Consider the following 19,850-nt stretch of genomic DNA (forward strand, 5'->3'; position numbering starts at 1 on the left):
AATATGTATGACAAGGGTAATGTGTGTATTATGTTGAGTGTGTAATGTACAGTGTTTATTTTGGATACAGTCAGTAGTACTATATACAAAGTAGTCCTATCCTATTCTCTAATCTACTATTACATGTGCTACTATTCTACCAAGTTTATAGGGGAGCCTTCCCCTTCCTGGCTGATAGGGTTCTTACTTCCTGATTAGGGCTTTTCCCATTTATCTTTAAGGATTTTCTAGAAATGAGTGGGCTGCTGCACCTGAGAGGTTGCTGTCCACTGCTTTGTGGTGCTGAACTTCAGAATTCTGATTATCCCGCTGTTCGCTTCAGTGGTGTCTGCTATTTGTTTGCTTGTTTTTAGCACCCTCAGAACTTCTACACATGTGACAAAGTTGCCACAAATGTCTCAAACGGCCAACATGGGCCTAAGCGTTGGGCTGGGGCGTCACTCTGGAAAATGATGTTGCAAGGATGTTACTACTTGAACCATAATCACCAGTGAGAAGCCTCTTCTTGAGGCTCTTCTTGATTTCCTGTAGTTTTCAATCCATATATTTTATTTTTAAAAATGTCTCCTATCAGTAGAAGCAATCACATTGAAGATTGCAGTCAGAAGCCTACATTTCCATGGAGTGTGTCTGCCCCAAGTCCCACCATTCACCCTTGTACCACACAACCTGGGCCTAAAGTGACAGTGGCAGTGGTTTTGGAGTTGTTTTTAAAAGTGGTAGGAATTTACAGTATATCTGATCCAGAGCTTGTAATGGATTGCAACAAGAAAATGGGCAGGGTTGACCATCTTGACCAACTGAGGAGCTATCACAATGTTTGACACACAGACAGAAAATGGTGGAAGAGAGGGTGTGTGGTGTGCATCTGGAGTGGATGCAGTACAAAGAGTGGGACATGTGTAGAAACCTCCTGAAGCTGTCATCAAGGCAAAGGGGGGCTACAATGTAGAATATAGTCAAAATAAATCAAATCCCTTGAATGAGTAGGTGTGTCCAAACTTTTAACTGGTCTGTGTACTTCCATATATTTTTTCAACTGGTACCGGGGGATCTTCATACAATTCATGAGGCCTGTGGGCATCCTAGAACAAAACCACATGTACAAGTTCATAAGAGTCTCACCTTTCCACAGAGTGGTCATATTATTGTGTAGCCCAAACTATTATTGTGTAGCCCAACTGTATATATTTGTAATATTGACAATTACAACAATACTGAATGAACAATGAACACTTATTTTAACTTAATATAATACATGATAGTAACTGAAAGGTTGCAAGATAAAATCCACGAGCTGACAAGGTAAAATCTGTCGTTCTGCCCCTGAACAAGGCAGTTAACCCACTGTTCCTAGGCCGTCAAAGAAAATAAGAATTTGTTCTTAACTGACTTGCCTAGTTAAATAAAGGTCAAATATAAAAATTTTTAAATGCCATTCTAATCTCAGCAGTTGATAGGCTGGAAGTCATAAACAGTGCTGTGATCAAGCATTGCTAAGAGCTGCTGGCAAACAAAGTAAAGTACGAATGAATGCTTACAAGCCTGCTGCTGCCTACCACCGCTCTATCAAATCATAGACTTAATTATAATAAACACAGAAATATGAGCCTTTGGTCATTTTTTAAATTTATTTTACTAGGCAAGTCAGTTAAGAACAAATTCTTATTTTCAATGACGGCCTAGGAACAGTGGGTTAACTGCCTGTTCAGGGGCAGAATGACAGAGTTGTACCTTGTCAGCTCGGGGATTTGAACTTGCAACCTTCCGGTTACTAGTCCAATGCTCTAACCACTAGGCTACCCTGCCGCCCTAGTATGGTCAAATATGGAAACTATCATTTCGAGAACAAAACTTTTATTCTTTCAGTGAAATAAGGAACCGTTCCGTATTTTATCAAACGGGTGGCAGCCCTAACATGCTAACCAGACCGGACACGTCACATGCGCAAGCGTCGCAAAATAAATGTAGAAATCCATGTTATTCAATTATTGCACCCATACTGCTCGCATGCGCCAACAAGCATCTGCGTTGCCAAAGGCTAAAATAGAAGTCATTCCTATTTCTGACGCAGATCGCTCTGCAAGTCCTGCCTCTCCCATCTCCTCATTGGTTTATAGAAGCAGGTACCCACGTGCCATCTCCTCATTGGTTATACCCATGTGGGTGATTGAAAGATGAAATGTTTTGCCGGTTGTCATGGTAATACTATGAAAGTGTAGATGCCAATCACCATATAAGTTCAAAGATGAAAAAGCCTGGAAGGAGGAGAGATGACAAGAAACGATTCGGTTGGCCGTTTTATGTGTGGATTCATTATCGGAGTAGAGGACATTGTGCATTTCAGGTAAAATAACAACTCAATGTTTATATCCCAGGACAAATTAGCTAGCAACAGCAAGCTAACTAAATAGGACAAATTAGCTAGCAACTGCAAGCTAACTAGCTAAATTACCATACATGTTTAATGCTTTGAGACCTTTCCCCAAATCAATGTCATTGGTTCAGAGTTTGTTTTGATATTTTAACCTGCGTGTCGTGATCGCGTTTGGTGTAGGGGGACAAAATACATTTATGCACGATAGCGCACGATGGCGCACGCGGCAGCCAGTTTGGGTTCCGTGTTAGTCTAAATATTGCTGTTACATTGCACAACCTTCAATGTTATGTCATAATTATATAAAATTCTGGAAAATTAGTTTGCAACAAGCCAGGCGGCCCAAACTGTTGCATATACCCTGACTCTGCATGCAATGAACACAAGAGAAGTGACACAATTTCCCTAGTTAATATTGCTTGTTAACATGAATTTCTTTTAACTAAATATGCAGGTTTCAAAAAAATATACTTCCGTGTATTGATTTTAAGAAAGGTAAAAGATGTTTATGGTTAGATACATTTGTGCAGCGAATGCGCCTTTGTTAAATCATCACCATTTGGCGAAGTAGGCTGTGATTTGATGATAAATTAACAGTTGATAAATGTCTCATTTTCCAGGTGTGTGAGCAGGATGAGCAGAACATTTGTGACGCTAGCAGAGGTGTTGGAGACTCGAGGAGGTCCCCTTCTGGAGGATGAAGTGTGGTCCCTCCTCCTGGGCACCACAGAATCCCTGGTTGATGTCTCATACAAAGGTACGACTGATGTGCTAACTCACTACTATTAAATACTAAATAATACTAATACTCCTCCTGGGAATCCTTACTGAAAAACCACATGATTTTGTATTAACTTCACATAAGATCACACGTGATCACAGAAAAACATTTTTGGAACACTTACGTGATCACACGCTTTGTGACCCTTCACCCTAATTACATGTAACAGATTTTAACCAAAATTCATATTCTATCAGGCAGATGGAGTTGACAGTTTATGGTTGTGACCATGGTGATTACAATGTTGCTTACAGCCATTAATGGTATTGTTGCACTACATGTAATGGGCACATGAATAAGGGGTCCTTATGGTACAGCTGACCATGCTCATTCCTGATTAATTTAGGATTTTAGGCAAATCTGACGGAGTAAACCAACTCTCTGGACAGATCTTTTGGGAATGTAAGTTTTGACATGAAAGATTTTTAAAGTCACATAGGGCTATTGCAATAAACTCCATAAGACAATTTTTAAGTTAATATCAATTTCTGCCAGTTATTTTTTTACATTAAACAATTTTTGTGAGAGGTTGAAATTGAGATCCTTTTCTCCGGACAAGGGCATTTCCAGGCATTGAGCAGGCATGGAAATTATTGATATAGAAATTATTGTGAAAAAAACAACTCTTCACTTTTCCCTCCTAAATGTACATGTTTAGCTCAAATAATGCAACAAAATCATTTTTACATTTTTACTTTACATCAAAATAAAGTTTCACTGCCGGACAAGGATTGTCCTGACTTTCAAGAATCCCTTTGCTAATTTCCTGCTATTCTACACATTTTACCATGAGCCTGGGAGAAAATGTTGCAGTTTTAAAGCTAATTTCAGTAAATTACAGTAAATTTGCTCATGAGCTTTGAGGGCCCCCAACCCCCAGAAGTCGGACCCCCCAGATAGCATAGCCATAGCATAGCTGTCTGGGGGGCCTGACCCCTGGGTTTGGGGGCCCTCAAAGCTTGTGATATTCGCTTTGCAATATTATTTGCTTTGCCAGTGGATCACATGTGAAATTCATATGTTTTATGTAAGGGTACCCACTACAATACTGTTCTATACAACTACTAATAATAATGTCGTAACTACCGCATACTAAATACTACTTCAGTTGTACAGCTTAATATTACATGCTGACCACATGCTAACTAAGGGGATATGGATTTGTGGAGAAATATGATTTAGAGACATTGATCAGGTATTGCATGTCATTTCCAGTATCTTTATTTCTGTTCCCTTCTCAGGACATAACAGTATGTGTAGCATCATAAGCCCCTCCTCCCTTCTGCTCTCGGGCACCGGCACACTGGCGTTTAAGAACTGTGCCCTATCAGACGAGGCGTGCAACTTTACTGCGCCAGAGATGCTGCGAGGCTGTGCTTCCTCAACCAAAGATGTTATGGAGAAGGTAGCACACACCAGACACAAGTCCCAGCTCCAAACACACGTTTCCCGTAGGCACAGATCTAGAATCAGCTAACCCTCCCAAATCCTATCCTTATATATCAGGGGGCATAAATGTAAACCTAACATTAGATTAGCGTCTATCACAATGTGGTTTCTGATGTTGACATTAGTAGCAGTTCTGCTGTTGACCGTTAGAGAGGTGTGAATGTGGTTTTTCATGGTTCACCTCAGAGAGAGAGAGGATTTACAGTATGATGTAATCCATCCCTCACATGGCCTCGGGCCAGCACCACTAACTAAAAGCATTAAAGGCACTATCAGCACAAACACTGCTGCAGCGAGCTAAGTCCTTGTACTGAAGCTAATACACAAGGGGGCAGCACTAACATACTGTGTGTGTGTATGTGTGTGTGTGTGTGTGTGCTATGTGTGCCATGTGTGCTGTGTGTGCGTGTGTGTGACCTCCTGATACAGTAGATTACAGCAGTGAGCCTCAAGTAATAACTTGCACATAACCCCATCTAGTGGTACCCGAGAGGAAAACCATTATTTAAGTGCTGCCCTTGTGTAGACACTGCTTTGCCTGTGTAAACCAAACACAATACACCAGGATACACCATCTGCACTGTTGAGGAGAATTGTTTTGGCAAACGGGTGTTTTCAGAAGGATTTAATGTCTGACTCATATTAAGTGTCATGCTCTAATCTGTCTGTCTTCTGCCAGATGCTGGTGTATTCACTGGGTATGACTCTCTACTGGTCTGTCAATTATCATCTACCTCAGAATCAGGTGAGGCCATTTTCTTTTCAAACACCACATATAGACTTATAAGACTTATCAGAGCAGTGATACCAAATGTGGCTCTCTGATATTACTATGGCCCTCAACGTTAATTTATTTAAAATCAGAGAAGCATTAAACTTGTTACACAACAAAGTTAGTCTCTCAAGTCTTTCTCTCAAGCATGTTCTGTCTTCCAGTGGTTTCGGGCACACCACTACACTTCTCTTATTCTCTCTATTCCCGTATTGGTATTAGTACTTGGAGAGATATTGATACCTCGTCTATCGTCTCTATTCCTGTCTCTCCTAGCCGGTCCAGTTGAGTAACCACCTGAACGGCCTGCTAGTGAGTATGTGCGAGGACCTGGCCCACCGCAGGGTCAATCTGAACAGTATCCTGGAGTCCTGTGAGTCTCAGCACAAAGCCTCTCTCCTGCCTCCGCCCAACAGAGTAATACGACAGCTGGTGGAGGTTGTCTTTCACGAAGCTGTGAGTGTATGTCGGGGGGGATGGGGGGGAGTATATCTATGTGTATGTGTGTGTCTGTCTCTCTGTAATGCCGCAATCTAATCAGTAGAATGCTTTTCTCTCAGGTGGACCATGTGTCTGAGTCCTTTGTCCCACTGTGTGGGAGGAGTCAGATGATCAGAGAAAGGGTTAACGGTAAGGACCGCTTCTAAACGATCTCTATAGCCCTGTCTGGGATCTTGTCTGATTAGCTTTTTATGACATTATGTCCAGATCTTTCATTGGACCTAATCTCCAGACCTTACAATAAACTAATCCGGTAGTAGTACTAGTAAACTGGGACAGGTGAGAGTGTCCAGGTCCCCTATCACTGTTAGAGGCGCTTAGCTCTAGATTTGAACTAGTACCCTAACAAACAGGAGCATGACATCACCGTACATCACATCCTCTGTCAGGTCTTGTTTTCATGATAACAGAGTGATAATAGTGAGTAATAGGGATAATAGAGTCGTAAACAAAAACAAAATTCTAATCCAACTGACTGCCACTATATTATCTTCCCAATGTAATTTGACTTCTGTTTGCTTAGTTTTCAAAATGCTGAGTCTACCTTTAATCGCATCTAATAGTTTGGATTAGGTTGTTGCATGTCGCGTGTAAACGTAAAAAGGTCATTTTTACATTTTAGCGTTACTGACAACACAAAGACGTAGACCACCTAAATTGTTCCTGCGGTAAGACTTTGGTAAAAAAGGATTAAGAGTTTAACCTTGAGGCACAGCAAGGATTAGGACCTGCAGTGATAACTAGTAATCTACGGATGCAGAGTTGACACACTTACAAACTCGAAGATGGAGTAGTTACCCCGTCAAATGGACAGGTAGCCATACTTACCCTTATTTCTGGAACTTTGTGTTAGAAGCAATAAAGAAAATAAACTGTAAACTCTTTGATCGCGGACCATACTATTTTGGCATCTATGGACTAACTGGCTTTAACGCCACAAACAAAGACATAGACAGCTAACGAAGCTGGGTAAGAAAAACTGAAAAAACAACAACACTGTGCTATGGAAAGTCCATGGTATTTATGGAACGTGGAACATTGATTTGAACCTTTAAACCAGGTAAAGCCATTAGTCACCTGGTTGTTTACCTGGGTTGTATTCACAAAGCACTAAACGAAAGAAAACTTGTTTCCATTTCCTTCTGCAAAACATATTCTTATGTTTTGCTACGATGTTCACTAATGAATACACCCCTGGTTTTATGTGTTGTTTTACCTGGTATTTTACCTGGTGTTTTACCAGGTAAGCATGATCGGTATCCTGACCACAGTGAGGGCTGTGCAGCTGGAGCAGGGAGCAGACAGTACTCTAACAACTCTGACAACATGTCAGGTAAAATGCATGGGTTAGAATGCTTTGGTAGGAACAAATGATAGAAAGTGTTTTGAATAGGAGAATTAGTGTTCTTATTGGACAATTGTTTTCTCTCATTTAGTGACTCCTGAAAAAAATTACTGATGTACAGTCAATTCGGGAAATGACTTTTTCCACATTTTGTTACGTTACAGCCTTATTCTAAAATTGATTAAATGATTTACACACAATACCCCATAATGACAAAGCGACAACAGGTTTTTCGACATTTTTACAAATGTATTAAAAATGAGAAACCGAAATAGCTTCTTTACATAAGTATTCAGACTCTTTGCTATGAGACTCGAAATTGAGCTTAGTACATCCTGTTTCCATTGATCATCCTTGAGATGTTTCTACAACTTGATTGGATCCACCTGTGTTAGATACAATGTATTGGACATGATTTGGAAAGGCGCACACCTGTCTATATAAGGTCCCATGTCAGAGCTTGAGAGGATCTGCAGAGAAGAATGGGAGAAACTCCCCAAATACAGGTGTGCCAAGCTTGTAGAGTCATATCGAAGAAGACTTGAGGTTGTAATCGCTGCCAAAGGTGCTTCAACAAAGTACTAAGTAAAGAGTCTGAATACTTACTGTATGTAAATGTGATATTCCCGATTTTCATTTGTAATAAATTTGCAAACATTTCTAAAAAACAGTTTTTGCTTGGTCGTTATGGTGTATTGTGTGTAGAATGACGAGGAAAAAAATCTATTTACTCCATTTTAGAATAAGGCCGTAACGTAACAAAATGTGGATAAAGTCAAGGGGTCTGAATACTTAATGAATGCACTGTACATTGTGTGAATACATTTTGGATGTGCAAAGGGGTAGCTAGACAGAGCTCAATGTTTTTAAAACTGTATATTTGTTATTACTGTACAACAAATTAGATTTCTATGTTTCACCTGTTTTTGAAGAATGTTGTAGACGGTCTAGATTAGGCACTCCTAATGGTTAATTTGCTCAGTACAGTTAGTGAGATAATATTGCAGTCGACCATGGAAGCTGCTGAAATGTGTCCAAAGGGAAACCTTCCTTTTTTTAGTAAATGAGTGATATGTGTATACTTTTTATTGAAAAGATTCAACAGTATAATGTGTGATATATGTTTAGAATATTTAAGTATCTTTGAACGAAACAAATGTTTGTATTAGGCCTATCTATTCCTTAAGTATGTGTTTTATCAGTGTCATTTGGTGTTTGTGTTACAGAGAGTTTACTTCACAAACCCTGGAGACAGAAACCCAGAAGTTCTCCCACCCCTGCATACCCACCTAACATAGACAGGTATACATGCCTAACAAAGCAGATAAACACACACACACACACACACACACACACACACACACACACACACACACACACACACACACACACACACACACACACACACACACACACAACTGTGGGACTGACCTGTGTGTGACCTCGGGCAGTTAACAACAAGTAAGACTCTGGGGAAATACGCACTCCCACATCCATTACTGTGTCCTATACAATAATGGAAATAAATAAATAATTTTATGTTGAATACAAATCAACTTGATAATGAGCAACTAATGTTGTGAAAGTATTGGAAAATGTGGACAAGTGTTTAGATTTTTTGGGATTGAGGCGTACGGTTGAAGCACTTTTTCTGAACTTTCTATATCTGTCTCTCGCTACCTGTCGTCTTTAACTTGAGTGACTTTCGCTCATCTCCCTTTCTCCCCTCCCCTTTCCCCTTCTGAATGTTCTCTCGCTCTCTCTCTCTCTCTCTCTCTCTCTCTCTCTCTCTCTCTCTCTCTTTGAATCTCTCTTTCTGACTCTCTTCTCTCTCTGACTCTCTTTCTCCACTGTCCCTCCAGACTGCCACGAGATCTCAGACACATGGAAAGTAGCAGTAGCTGGCTGTGTCAGAGCCCCTACATTGGTGCCCCCTCAAAGGGTGCACCCCAACCCCACAGCCCCTTCATCACTTTCAGTAACTCCTCAGCCAGCCTCACCGAGAGGAAAGTCAAGGTAAATCTGTCTGTCTGTCACTCCATCCATCTGTCCATACATCCATCCATCCGTCTATGATCTATCTATGGCAGGGTTCCTCAACTGGCGGCCAGCAGGCTGAATTTGACCACCGGGGGATTTTATTTAGCCCCCCAGGTTTAATTTTTTGCCATTAAAGACTGTAAAAAAAACAGCAAATCAGCTCCAACTGATCTTCATTTTGGAAATCTGTTCCAAAGTATTCCCAATCATAACAAAGACAGATAGTATACATACAGTACCAGTCAAAAGTTTGGACACAACTACTCATTCAAGGGTTTTTCTTTATTTTCACTATTTTCTACATTGTAGAATAATAGTAAATATATCAAAACTATTAAATAACACATATAGTAACCAAAAAAGTGTTAAACAAATCAAATCAATTTCATATTTTAGATTTTTCTTTTTTTTTTTTTTTGATTTTTTTTTTTCTGCTGGAGAGTCAGTCGACAGAAAGTCTCTGGTTTGTCCCCCAGATCCTTTGTAGTTACAGTTGAAGTCAGAAGTTTACATACGCTTAGGCTGGAGTCATAAAAACTTGTTTTTCAACCACTCCACAAATTTCTTGTTAACAAACTATAGTTTTGGCAAGTCTGTTAGGACATCTACTTTGTGCATGACACAAGTAATTTTTCCAACAATTGTTTACAGACAGATTATTTCACTCAAAATCCACTGTATCAAAATTCCAGTGGGTCAGAAAATTACATACACTAAGTTGACTGTGCCTTTAAACAGCTTGGAAAATTCCAGAAAATTATGTTATATGGCTTTAGAAGCTTCTGAAATTCTAATTGACATAATTTGAGTCAATTGGAGGTGTACCTGTGGATGTATTTCAAGGCCTACCTTCAAACTCAGTGTCTCTTTGCTTGACATCATGGGAAAATCAAAAGAAATCAGCCAAGACCTCAGAAAAAATTGTAGACCTCCACAAGTCTGGTTCATCCTTGGGTCAATTTCTAAATGCCTGAAGGTACCACGTTCATCTGTACAAACAATAGTAGCCAAGTATAAACACCATGGGAGGATGCAGCCGTCATACCGGTCAGGAAGGAGACACATTCTGTCTCCTAGAGATGAACGTTATTTGGTGCGAAAAGTGCAAATCAATCCCAGAACAACAGCAAAGGACCTTGTGAAGATCCTGGAGGAAACAGGTACAAAGTGTCTATATCCACAGTCCTATATCGACATAACCTGAAAGGTCGCTCAGCAAGGAAGAAGCCACTGCTCCAAAACTGTTTAAAAAAAAAGCCAGACTACGGTTTGCAACTGTATATGGGGACAAAGATTGTACTTTTTGGATAAATGTCCTCTGGTCTGATGAAACAAAAACAGAACTGTTTGGCCATAATGACCATCGTTATGTTTGGAGGAAAAAGGGGGAGGCTTGCATGGGGTTGGCAGCATCATGTTGTGGGGGTGCTTTGCTGCAGGAGGGACTGGTGCACTTCACAAAATAGATGGCATTATGAGGGAGGAAAATTATGTGGATATATTGAAGCAACATCTTAAGACATCAGTCTGGAAGTTAAAGCTTGGTCGCACATAGGTCTTCCAATTGGACAATGACCCCATGCATACTTCCAAAGTTGAGGCAAAATAGCTTAAGGACAACAAAAGTCAAGGTATTGGAGTGGCCATCACAAAGCCCTGACCTCAATCTTGCATAAAATGTGTGGGCAGAACTGAAAAAGCGTGTGCGAGCAAGGAGGCCTACAAACCTGACTCAGTTACACCAACTCTGTCAGGAGGAATGGGCCAAAATTCACCCAACTTGTGGAAGGCTACCCGAAACGTTTGACCCAAGTTAAACAATTTAAAGGCAATACAGTCTGACAACATGAAAATTCCCACTCTCTCTTCGCTTGACTCTATGCCTCCATTGATGCCCTATAGAGAACCTCATGCTTTCACCCAGTCGCCCCCTTTCCGGCCACAGGCTCCAAGAGGTGTTCCCAAGTTATGTCATTTTCACTTTGTTTCCCATCTCCATCTTCCTCCATTGCCACCTGATAGGCACGTCACCTGATAGGCAAGTGCGTGTCTCTAATCAATGCCACATCCTATTGAGGTAGCGCAGCACCTTACAGTTGTGGCCAGAAGTTTTGAGAATGACACAAATATTAATTTTCACAAAGTCTGCTGCCTCAGTTTGTATGATGGCAATGTGCATATACTCCAGAATGTTATGAAGAGTGATCAGATGAATTGCAATTAATTGCAAAGTCCCTCTTTGCCATGCAAATTAACTTAATCCCCACAAAAACATTTCCACTGCATTTCAGCCCTGCCACAAAAGGACCAGCTGACACCATGTCAGTGATTCTCTCGTTAACACAGGTGTGAGTGTTGACGAGGACAAGGCTGGAGATCACTCTGTCATGCAGATTGAGTTCAAATAACAGACTAGAAGCTTCAAAAGGAGGGTGATGCTTGGAATCATTGTTCTTCCTCTGTCAACCATGGTTACCTGCAAGGAAACACGTGCCGTCATCATTGCATTGCAGAAAAAGGTCCTCACAGGCAAGGATATTGCTGCCAGTAAGATTGCACCTAAATCAACCATTTATCGGATCATCAAGAACTTCAAGGAGAGTGGTTAAATTATTGTGAAGAAGGCTTCAGGCGTCCAAGAAAGTCCAGCAAGCGCCAGGACCGTCTCATAAAGTTCAACTGCGCAGTATTCAACTGCGGGATCGGGGCACCACCAATAAAGAGCTTGCTCAGGAATGGCAGCAGGCAGGTGTGAGTGCATCTGCACGTACAGTGAGGCAAAGACTTTTGGAGGATGGCCTGGTGTCAAGAAGGGAAGCAAAGAAGCCACTTCTCTCCAGGAAAACATCAGGGACAGACTGATATTCTGCAAAAGGTACAGGTATTGGACTGCTGAGCACTGGGGTAAGTCATTTTCTCTGATGGATCCACTTTCCGATTGTTTGGGGCATCTGGAAAAAAGCTTGTCCGGTGAGCGCTACCATCAGTCCTATGTCATGTCAACAGTAAAGCATCCTGAGACCATTCATGTGTGGGGTAGCTTCTCAGCCAAGGGAGTGGGCTCACTCACAATTTTGACACAGCCATGAATAAAGAATGGTACCAACACATCCTCCGAGAGCAACTTCTCCCAACCATCCAGGAACAGTTTGGTGATGAACAATGCCTTTTCCAGCATGATGGACCACCTTGCCATAAGGCAAAAGTGATAATTAAGTGGCTTGGGGAAGAAAACATTGATTATTTTGGGTCCATGGCCAGGAAACTCCCCAGACCTTAATCCCATTGAGAACTTGTGGTCAATCCTCAAGAGGCGGGTGGACAAACAAAAACCCACAAATTCTGACAAACTCCAAGCATTGATTATGCAAGAATGGGCTGCCATCAGTGTGTGGCCCAGAAGTTAATTGACAGCATGTCAGGGCGGATTGCAGAGGTCTTGAAAAAGAAGAGTCAACATCGTAAATATTGACTCTTTGTATCAACTTCATGTAATTGTCAATAAAAGCCTTTGACACTTATGAAATGCTTGTAATTATACTTCAGTATTCCATAGTAACATCTGACCATAATATCTAAGACACTGAAGCAGCAAGCAAACTTTGTGGAAATTAATATTTGTGTCATTCTCAAAACTTTTGGCCACGACTGTATATGCTTTCACATCAATGCCTCAAGATTATTGTCCATTATTGGATTGATTACTGCCCTAGTTACAATTACCCCAACATCTATCCTTTTATATGATGCATTAATCAGTAAAGAAACTAACCCAACCCAATTATGGCGGTTAAGGTAGCTCCCAGACCCAACCCCTCTGCATGTCTACAGTGGAATCTAGTATTTCTCTCTCTCTTTAGCTCCACTTCCTCTGTCATAGCATCTTCAAGCTCACCCATTATGCAGCTGGATCTCTCTTCACATGAGAATTGTGAACCCACCGACGAGAGACATGACGAGCATTACCGCTGTAGGTGCTGCAAGGAGTTCCCTGTGTGGACCAGACCAACGCTGTCCCAACACCCCCGCCTGGTGTATCTTTATGTACACTCAATCTCCAGAATTCAGCCCGTGCTCTCGGTTATCTCCTGTGTCTCACTACAAACAAAGTATTACAGGACACTACATGAAGTGTCAATAAATAGGTTATTAACGTTCTGCTTATTTATAAAGTTCTCTCATGATCCACAGGGTGTGAGAGGTATTTGTGACAGAACACATAACACAGTCAAAAAGTCATAATTATTGTTAAACCCTGCCCATTTCCACAAGTTATCTTTTTTATATTTATTTTTTAAATCTAACTAATGAAGTCCCAAGTTTGATGGGTTGGTCCACCAGACCTTCTGCACATTTGGGCAGAAGTATCTAGGAATGAGATTAGCTATACTGTGACTAAGATGTTATCACTGTAGAGCGTATGCCATCCTTCAGCACAACATGTCACCCTTTATAAAGCACATGTTTAAATCATATTCGACATACCATGTTATGTCACTTTAGACATGGGTGATTATGTCACACAGTTAGGCCACATTTATGAACCCTTTATAAAGCATGACATACGCTTATAGATGCTTTGTAACACATTTATGCAGTGCTTATGAAGGCATTATGAAGGCTTCATGAAGCCTTTATAAGCTGAATGTGATTCAAAGAGGGACCCAAATATTATATCTGTTTGGGCTTTTTGTGGACAATTTGCAGTCTACAATTTATTTGTAATTATGTTCCGGCCCCCTGACCTGAGAAAAAATCAGCCCGCTGCTGAATTTGGTTCATGTTCCCTTATCTATGGCACCCTGTGATGTGGGTTGATGTTCTTCTGAGACCCCGTCAAGTTATCTTCTGCTCTGGGGGTGATAATACACAAATAATATGCAACAGAATGCATGACTCTGAGTCATACATTCTATAGATTCCATACTTCTTTTTACTCTCAACATTTTTCCTCTGACGCATACAGCTCATTCACAGTTTAAGATATAATCCCAGTCTCATACACTAAAGCAAATATAATAATTAGATTGATTTGTATGTTACTCAATGAACGTTCATTGAAAATCATTTGTCTTTGAAAACTAGGATGTGTATGGGGATGAAACAAAGATACAATAAACTGGGTGTAGTCAGCATAGCCTGTGACGTCACTGCCCTAGTTAGATTGAGGTAGCTGTCACCTCCGACCCAGTTCTGGTTTATCAGTCTTGACTTGAAACTGCAGTGCTGCTGGAGCATGGTGACGGTCATAGTCAGGACTGATGCATCCTGTGTGTGTGAAGGTGTGTGTGTGTATTGTGGTGTATGAATTGTTTCCATGTGTAGTGATGTTAGCATTATGTGATTGTGTATCTGCATTGCTGTGTTTACATCGTGTTGTGTCTTTTCAGGCTCTGGGTCCTGAGTTTATCAGGATGGCTGACGAACCCCATGTAGGTCTGGAGCTTCCCGGATCCATAGTGGTAAAAACATTAACTTTTTTTTCTAGAATTGTTTTGGAAGACTTATGTTTTTGGGTTTTGAGTCTATTTTTTGTTGACTAAAGATTGGTTATCCTCTCTCTCTCTCTCTCTCTCTCTCTCTCTCTCTCTCTCCTTCTCTCCCCCTCCACCTAATCCATCTTCTTCCGACCAGTCTAAGAAGGGCAGGTCTTGTTCGTCCCAGAGAGAGGTTAGTGTGGTGTTGCCCAGTGGTCAGTCTGTATTGGTCAGATGTGACAAAAAGTCCAGAGGGAGAGACGTGTTCGACATGGTGGTGGCTCACGCTAACCTGGTAGAGCACTTCTACTTCGGACTGGCCTTCATCGATGGTAAAAAACTGACAACAACCCAACTTATGTGTCTCATAAACATATACTGTAGTTTATTTATTGATTTATAGTCATACTACATATACTATGTCATTCTTTCTTTTAGATGATGAATATTTTTTCCTGGACCACGAGATTAAAATCTCAAAAGTTGCTCCTGACAGTTGGAAAAAAGTAGTGTCGACTTCTTTTCTTGTTTTTCTACGGGTCAAGTTTTTCGTTGACGACATCTCTTTCATATTGTGAGTCTGATCATTATTTTATATCTTTCATTTTACTGAAAAGTATCTAGTTTTGGTATGAACTGTTGAACTGTTAGTGAAATGCAGTTATTAGTTGTATCTTTAAAGAACTGCACATTGGGTGTTCCAGACACAGGCTGACGCGTCACCAATACTACTTGCAGCTGCGGAAGGATATCCTAGAGGACAGGTTGTACTGCAATGAGGAGACGTGCATGTTCCTGGCGGGTCTTGCTCTTCAGGCAGAGTTTGGGGACTACATGTCTGAGGTAAACTGAGTGAACCACTGTCTCAGAAACATAATTTTTCTTCAGTGTTTTTCTTTTCTTTAATGATCTACATTTTTTATTTATTTAACTAGGCAAGTCAGTTAAGAACAAATTCTTATTTACAATGACAGCCTAGGAACAGTGGGTTAATAACTGCCTTGTTCAGGGGCAAAACAACAGATTTGTACCTTGTCAGCTCGGGGATTCAACCTAGCAACCTTTCGGTTACTGGCCCAATGCTCTAACCACTAGGCTACATGCCACCCCATAATGGATTCGGTTCGGAGAGATTGTATGGCTCTTAAAATCATTCTTCCAGCCAAAGCAGTATGTTTATGAGGAAGTAGTATCTCATTGATAGACCTGTTATATCTGTCCTGTAAAACATCAATGGCAATGTATCTTATTGACAGACCTGGGTAATGTTCAGTATGGCACACACAACCAAAACATTTTGAAACAGAAAAAAAATAAAGTCAAGGTAGTCCCTCTCTGTTGCAGTTAGTTTTATTGAGTTTGGTACCTATTGAATGCAATCCTGTTATATCTGTATGGTAAAGACTACTACATTAGTGTCAGTATATGTCATTGACAGGCCTGTTATCTCTGTTCAGTTGTATGGTAGGAACTACTACCAGCCGGAGCAGTATGTGTCTAAGAGAATGCTGGAGAAGATGGCTCTGCCCACTCTAAAGGAGGAGTTGTCACGGTTCCACGCTAACAATGCCAAGATGCTGCCCGAGGAGGCTGAGACCGAGTTCCTAAAAGTAAGAAAATTGAACAGTGGTTGAACACTGTATTAAATCTATTATTATTTGCAGAAATCAAAGTTTTGGAAATGAATCCCCAGTTCAATTTCATAAGACGAGACAAGACAGTTTCCTGCAGTTTTAGAACGAAGTTCTAAAACAAACATACAGTCAATAATACAGTATAAACAAGTCTATATACAATGTGAGCAAATGAGGTAAGAAGGGAGGTAAAGGCAAAAAAGGCCATGGTGGCAAAGTAAATACAATATAGCAAGTAAAACACTGGAATGGTAGTTTTGCAATGGAAGAATGTGCAAAGTAGAAATAAAAATAATGGGGTGCAAAGGAGCAAAATAAATAAATAAATTAAATACAGTTGGGAAAGAGGTAGTTGTTTGGGCTAAATTATAGGTGGGCTATGTACAGGTGCAGTAATCTGTGAGCTGCTCTGACAGTTGGTGCTTAAAGCTAGTGAGGGAGATAAGTGTTTCCAATTTCAGAGATTAAAAATACCAATGTGTGGTCTGTTTCTGGTGCATGTATTTCATAATACTAGTTTGCTACAACAACTTGCTACAACAAGTGGCCAATTGTTTCAAAATTTCATCACGTCATTGTAAAGAGGCACCATTAAAGTGGAAATGGTCTCAACTGCACGTCTCGTTTGTTTGATCTGAATGCCCGGTCTTCAGTCAGTTTTACAACACAACATTCTAAAACTGGGTAGTTTTGTCTCGTCTTATTTTTGCTGATGTATCTCAACTGAGCTTAAAGATACAGTAAAACAACGCTTCTATTATTGCAAATCATAATCAATTGAGTGCTTGCCCTTTCAATTTTATTTAATCTATTTTGGTTCCCAGGACCCTTTTTTTACATGTATACACAAGAAGATGTTGAATTGAGCATGTTCTCCTCCTTTACTGAGATCAACCTTGCAACACACTTGTTCTATCTACTCTCTAGATCGCTCAGCAGCTTCCAGAGTATGGGATGGTGTTCCATCGGGTATGCCGGGAGAAGAAGGTGGGGGAGCTAGTGCTGGGAGTCTGTGCCACTGGAATCATTGTCTATGAGCTGAGGAACCACCTCCGTACCGTCACACGACGATTCCTCTGGAGGGAGACCGATACCATCTCTGCCAATGTGAGTACTACTGGAATACTAGTGTTGTATTCTATACTGTGCTTTCAGATGTGTGTTTGACATTAACAGCTGCAATGCTCTTGATTTAAAAGACAGGCCCCTGATGGTTGTCTCTCTCCCCCTTCCCCAGCGTCGTAAGCTGACAATAGAGTGTGGTGGTCCCAGCAGTAAGAAGCACAGTTTTGTGACAGAGAGTTCTAAGATTGCTCAGTACCTCCTTAGTCTCTGCTCCGCGCAGCACAAGTTCCACAGTGAAATGACCTCCAGGCAACTCAACTACAGCATCGCTCAAGGTACGGGGCTCTTAGAGCACAAAGTCAGGCAGGAAGGCACGCATGCACGCACACACACAAACACACACACATTTGTTTATTCATTATGATTATTTGTTGTCATTTCAGATGAGAACATTGAGAAGTACCAGTCTATCTGTCGGACACGTGACTCCCATATGAAGCGTCTTTCATGTTCCGAGGTCGTCCTGAACAGTGTAGAGATACCGGCCAACCTCAGCCAAAGCGAGTCGCTAAGTAAGTTGTGTGATGACATCACAGCGAAGGTGGAGGCATGTCTACGGCAACAAAGTGAGATGAGAGAAATCAACAGAGATCTACCCGAGCCATGCCCACTGTCAGAGGTGAAGGAACAGGACTTGAGGTAACATTACATAACACTACATGCAGGTAACATGCAGGTAACTGCCAAAATAAATGAAACACCAACATAAAGTTTCTTTATAGGGTGTTGGGCCACCCAGAGCTGCCAGAACATAGATTCCCCTTGGCATAGATTCTAAAATTGTCTGGATCTTTTAGTGGAGGGATGCAACACCATTCTTCCCTGAGAAATTCCATACTTCGGTGTTTTATTGTTGGAAAGCAGTCGCCAATAAGTGTTTAATTGGGTTGAGATTTGGCCATTTTATACATGACCTTAAGAATGATGGGATGTTTATTACTTAATTAACTCAGGAAGCACCTGCTTTCAATAGGCTTTGTATCCTTCATTTACTCAAGTATTTCCTTTATTTTGGCAGTTACCTGTACATAACTATATAACACTACAGCACAATGGACTTCATCATCAATAAAATGCTTTTCACTTGAGCTCAGAGCGTCCTGCATTCTATGGTGGTAATTCACCTCATCTACTGTGTTTTTCCACGAAATGAGTCCCTTTTGAGTAGTGTAACTTGGTGACATTTTCACCTGATTTTAAACACCCACACCACCGGAAATCCACTTTTTTTCAGCTGAAAGACGATGCCCAGAGTTTACCCGTGATGTTGCTCAATGATTTAAGTCAATAAGTCATCGTTTTAGTCAAAGTATGATATATTTGGGCTTGAACAGGGAAATCCGAAGTTAAACTTCATATCTTTTCGCGTCTCTGCTGTGTGTTTCATGATAAAATTATGTACATTTATGTCTGACTATACGTCTTGCGAGGGACGGCATTATCACGCTTTAGTTAATTTGGAACCACCTACAAAACATGTACATGTGCGGACTCATTACTTCCTGTTTACAACCTGGTGCTACGGTTTACGTTTGTCTGCACTGCACTTAGTTCGATCTGAAGCTGTTGAATGGGCTGATGGTGAAACAGTGAATAAGAAAAAAGCTAATGTTATTCTGATGAGCTACTGATGTTCACTTGGCTATAGTAAGTAGCCTGGCAAGGCACACATTATGCGAGTGACTTATCAGGGGATAACCTTATGACTAACGTCACCTAGCTAGAGGTGAAAGAAACGCACACCTTTTTAGGCGAGGTGCTGGCTAGCGGAGTAGAACACTTGACAAATTAAAGGAGAGCCGCACACACTAGGAGCTCAGATGCAATAATTGAATAACCTAATATCCGTCACTGAGCTAACATGTGATGTCAAAAGTGGATGAAGACCTGGATAGATGAAATGTCAACACAGATGGGATACATTATATGAACTTGACAATAAGATACAATGACATACTGTTGGTAGAGCATGTCGCTTGAAATGCCAGGGTTGTGGGTTCAATTACAGCAGGGAGCTGTATGCACTCACTACTGTAAGTTGCTCTGTTTAAGTGTGTCTGTTAAATTACTAAAATGTATATGGGTGGCCTAAGAGAAAATGGCATATAGGCAACTGCAATATTAGTTCTCACAAAAAAAGAAATTTTTGACAAAAGCTGTGTCCCTTCTAGACAAAACTGGATTTACCCTCCATCCTCCTTCTTACCTACCGCTCTTTTCCACTTTGAAAGGTATTTAAATTTTTTGGCTGGCCCATTCTCATCCCCCTTGGTTGTGTCGCTACAAGCTGTAAATAAAAAGATACAGAAAAACTAGATGTCTAGTATATGGCACCAAAAGCTTATGGAG

General features: G+C 40.9%; 1 protein-coding gene across 1 annotated transcript in view; it reads left to right on the forward strand.

The window, feature by feature from the left end:
• The first annotated feature begins 3,010 nt into the window (after positions 1-3,010).
• The window catches only part of LOC112260664 (tyrosine-protein phosphatase non-receptor type 13-like), a 44,924-nt gene continuing 28,084 nt past the window's right edge, over positions 3,011-19,850 (forward strand). Inside the window, exons 1-15 of the mRNA XM_042328111.1 lie at positions 3,011-3,134; positions 4,400-4,563; positions 5,287-5,352; positions 5,656-5,835; positions 5,940-6,009; positions 8,452-8,527; positions 9,088-9,241; positions 14,656-14,727; positions 14,900-15,074; positions 15,181-15,316; positions 15,447-15,585; positions 16,200-16,352; positions 17,304-17,483; positions 17,614-17,776; positions 17,885-18,140. Of these exons, the coding sequence (XP_042184045.1) occupies positions 3,011-3,134; positions 4,400-4,563; positions 5,287-5,352; positions 5,656-5,835; positions 5,940-6,009; positions 8,452-8,527; positions 9,088-9,241; positions 14,656-14,727; positions 14,900-15,074; positions 15,181-15,316; positions 15,447-15,585; positions 16,200-16,352; positions 17,304-17,483; positions 17,614-17,776; positions 17,885-18,140 (2,108 nt within the window). The remainder of the gene's footprint in view (positions 3,135-4,399; positions 4,564-5,286; positions 5,353-5,655; positions 5,836-5,939; positions 6,010-8,451; positions 8,528-9,087; positions 9,242-14,655; positions 14,728-14,899; positions 15,075-15,180; positions 15,317-15,446; positions 15,586-16,199; positions 16,353-17,303; positions 17,484-17,613; positions 17,777-17,884; positions 18,141-19,850) is intronic.

Source organism: Oncorhynchus tshawytscha, linkage group LG01 (assembly GCF_018296145.1).
Source record: "Oncorhynchus tshawytscha isolate Ot180627B linkage group LG01, Otsh_v2.0, whole genome shotgun sequence".
Classification (NCBI taxonomy): domain Eukaryota; kingdom Metazoa; phylum Chordata; class Actinopteri; order Salmoniformes; family Salmonidae; genus Oncorhynchus; species Oncorhynchus tshawytscha.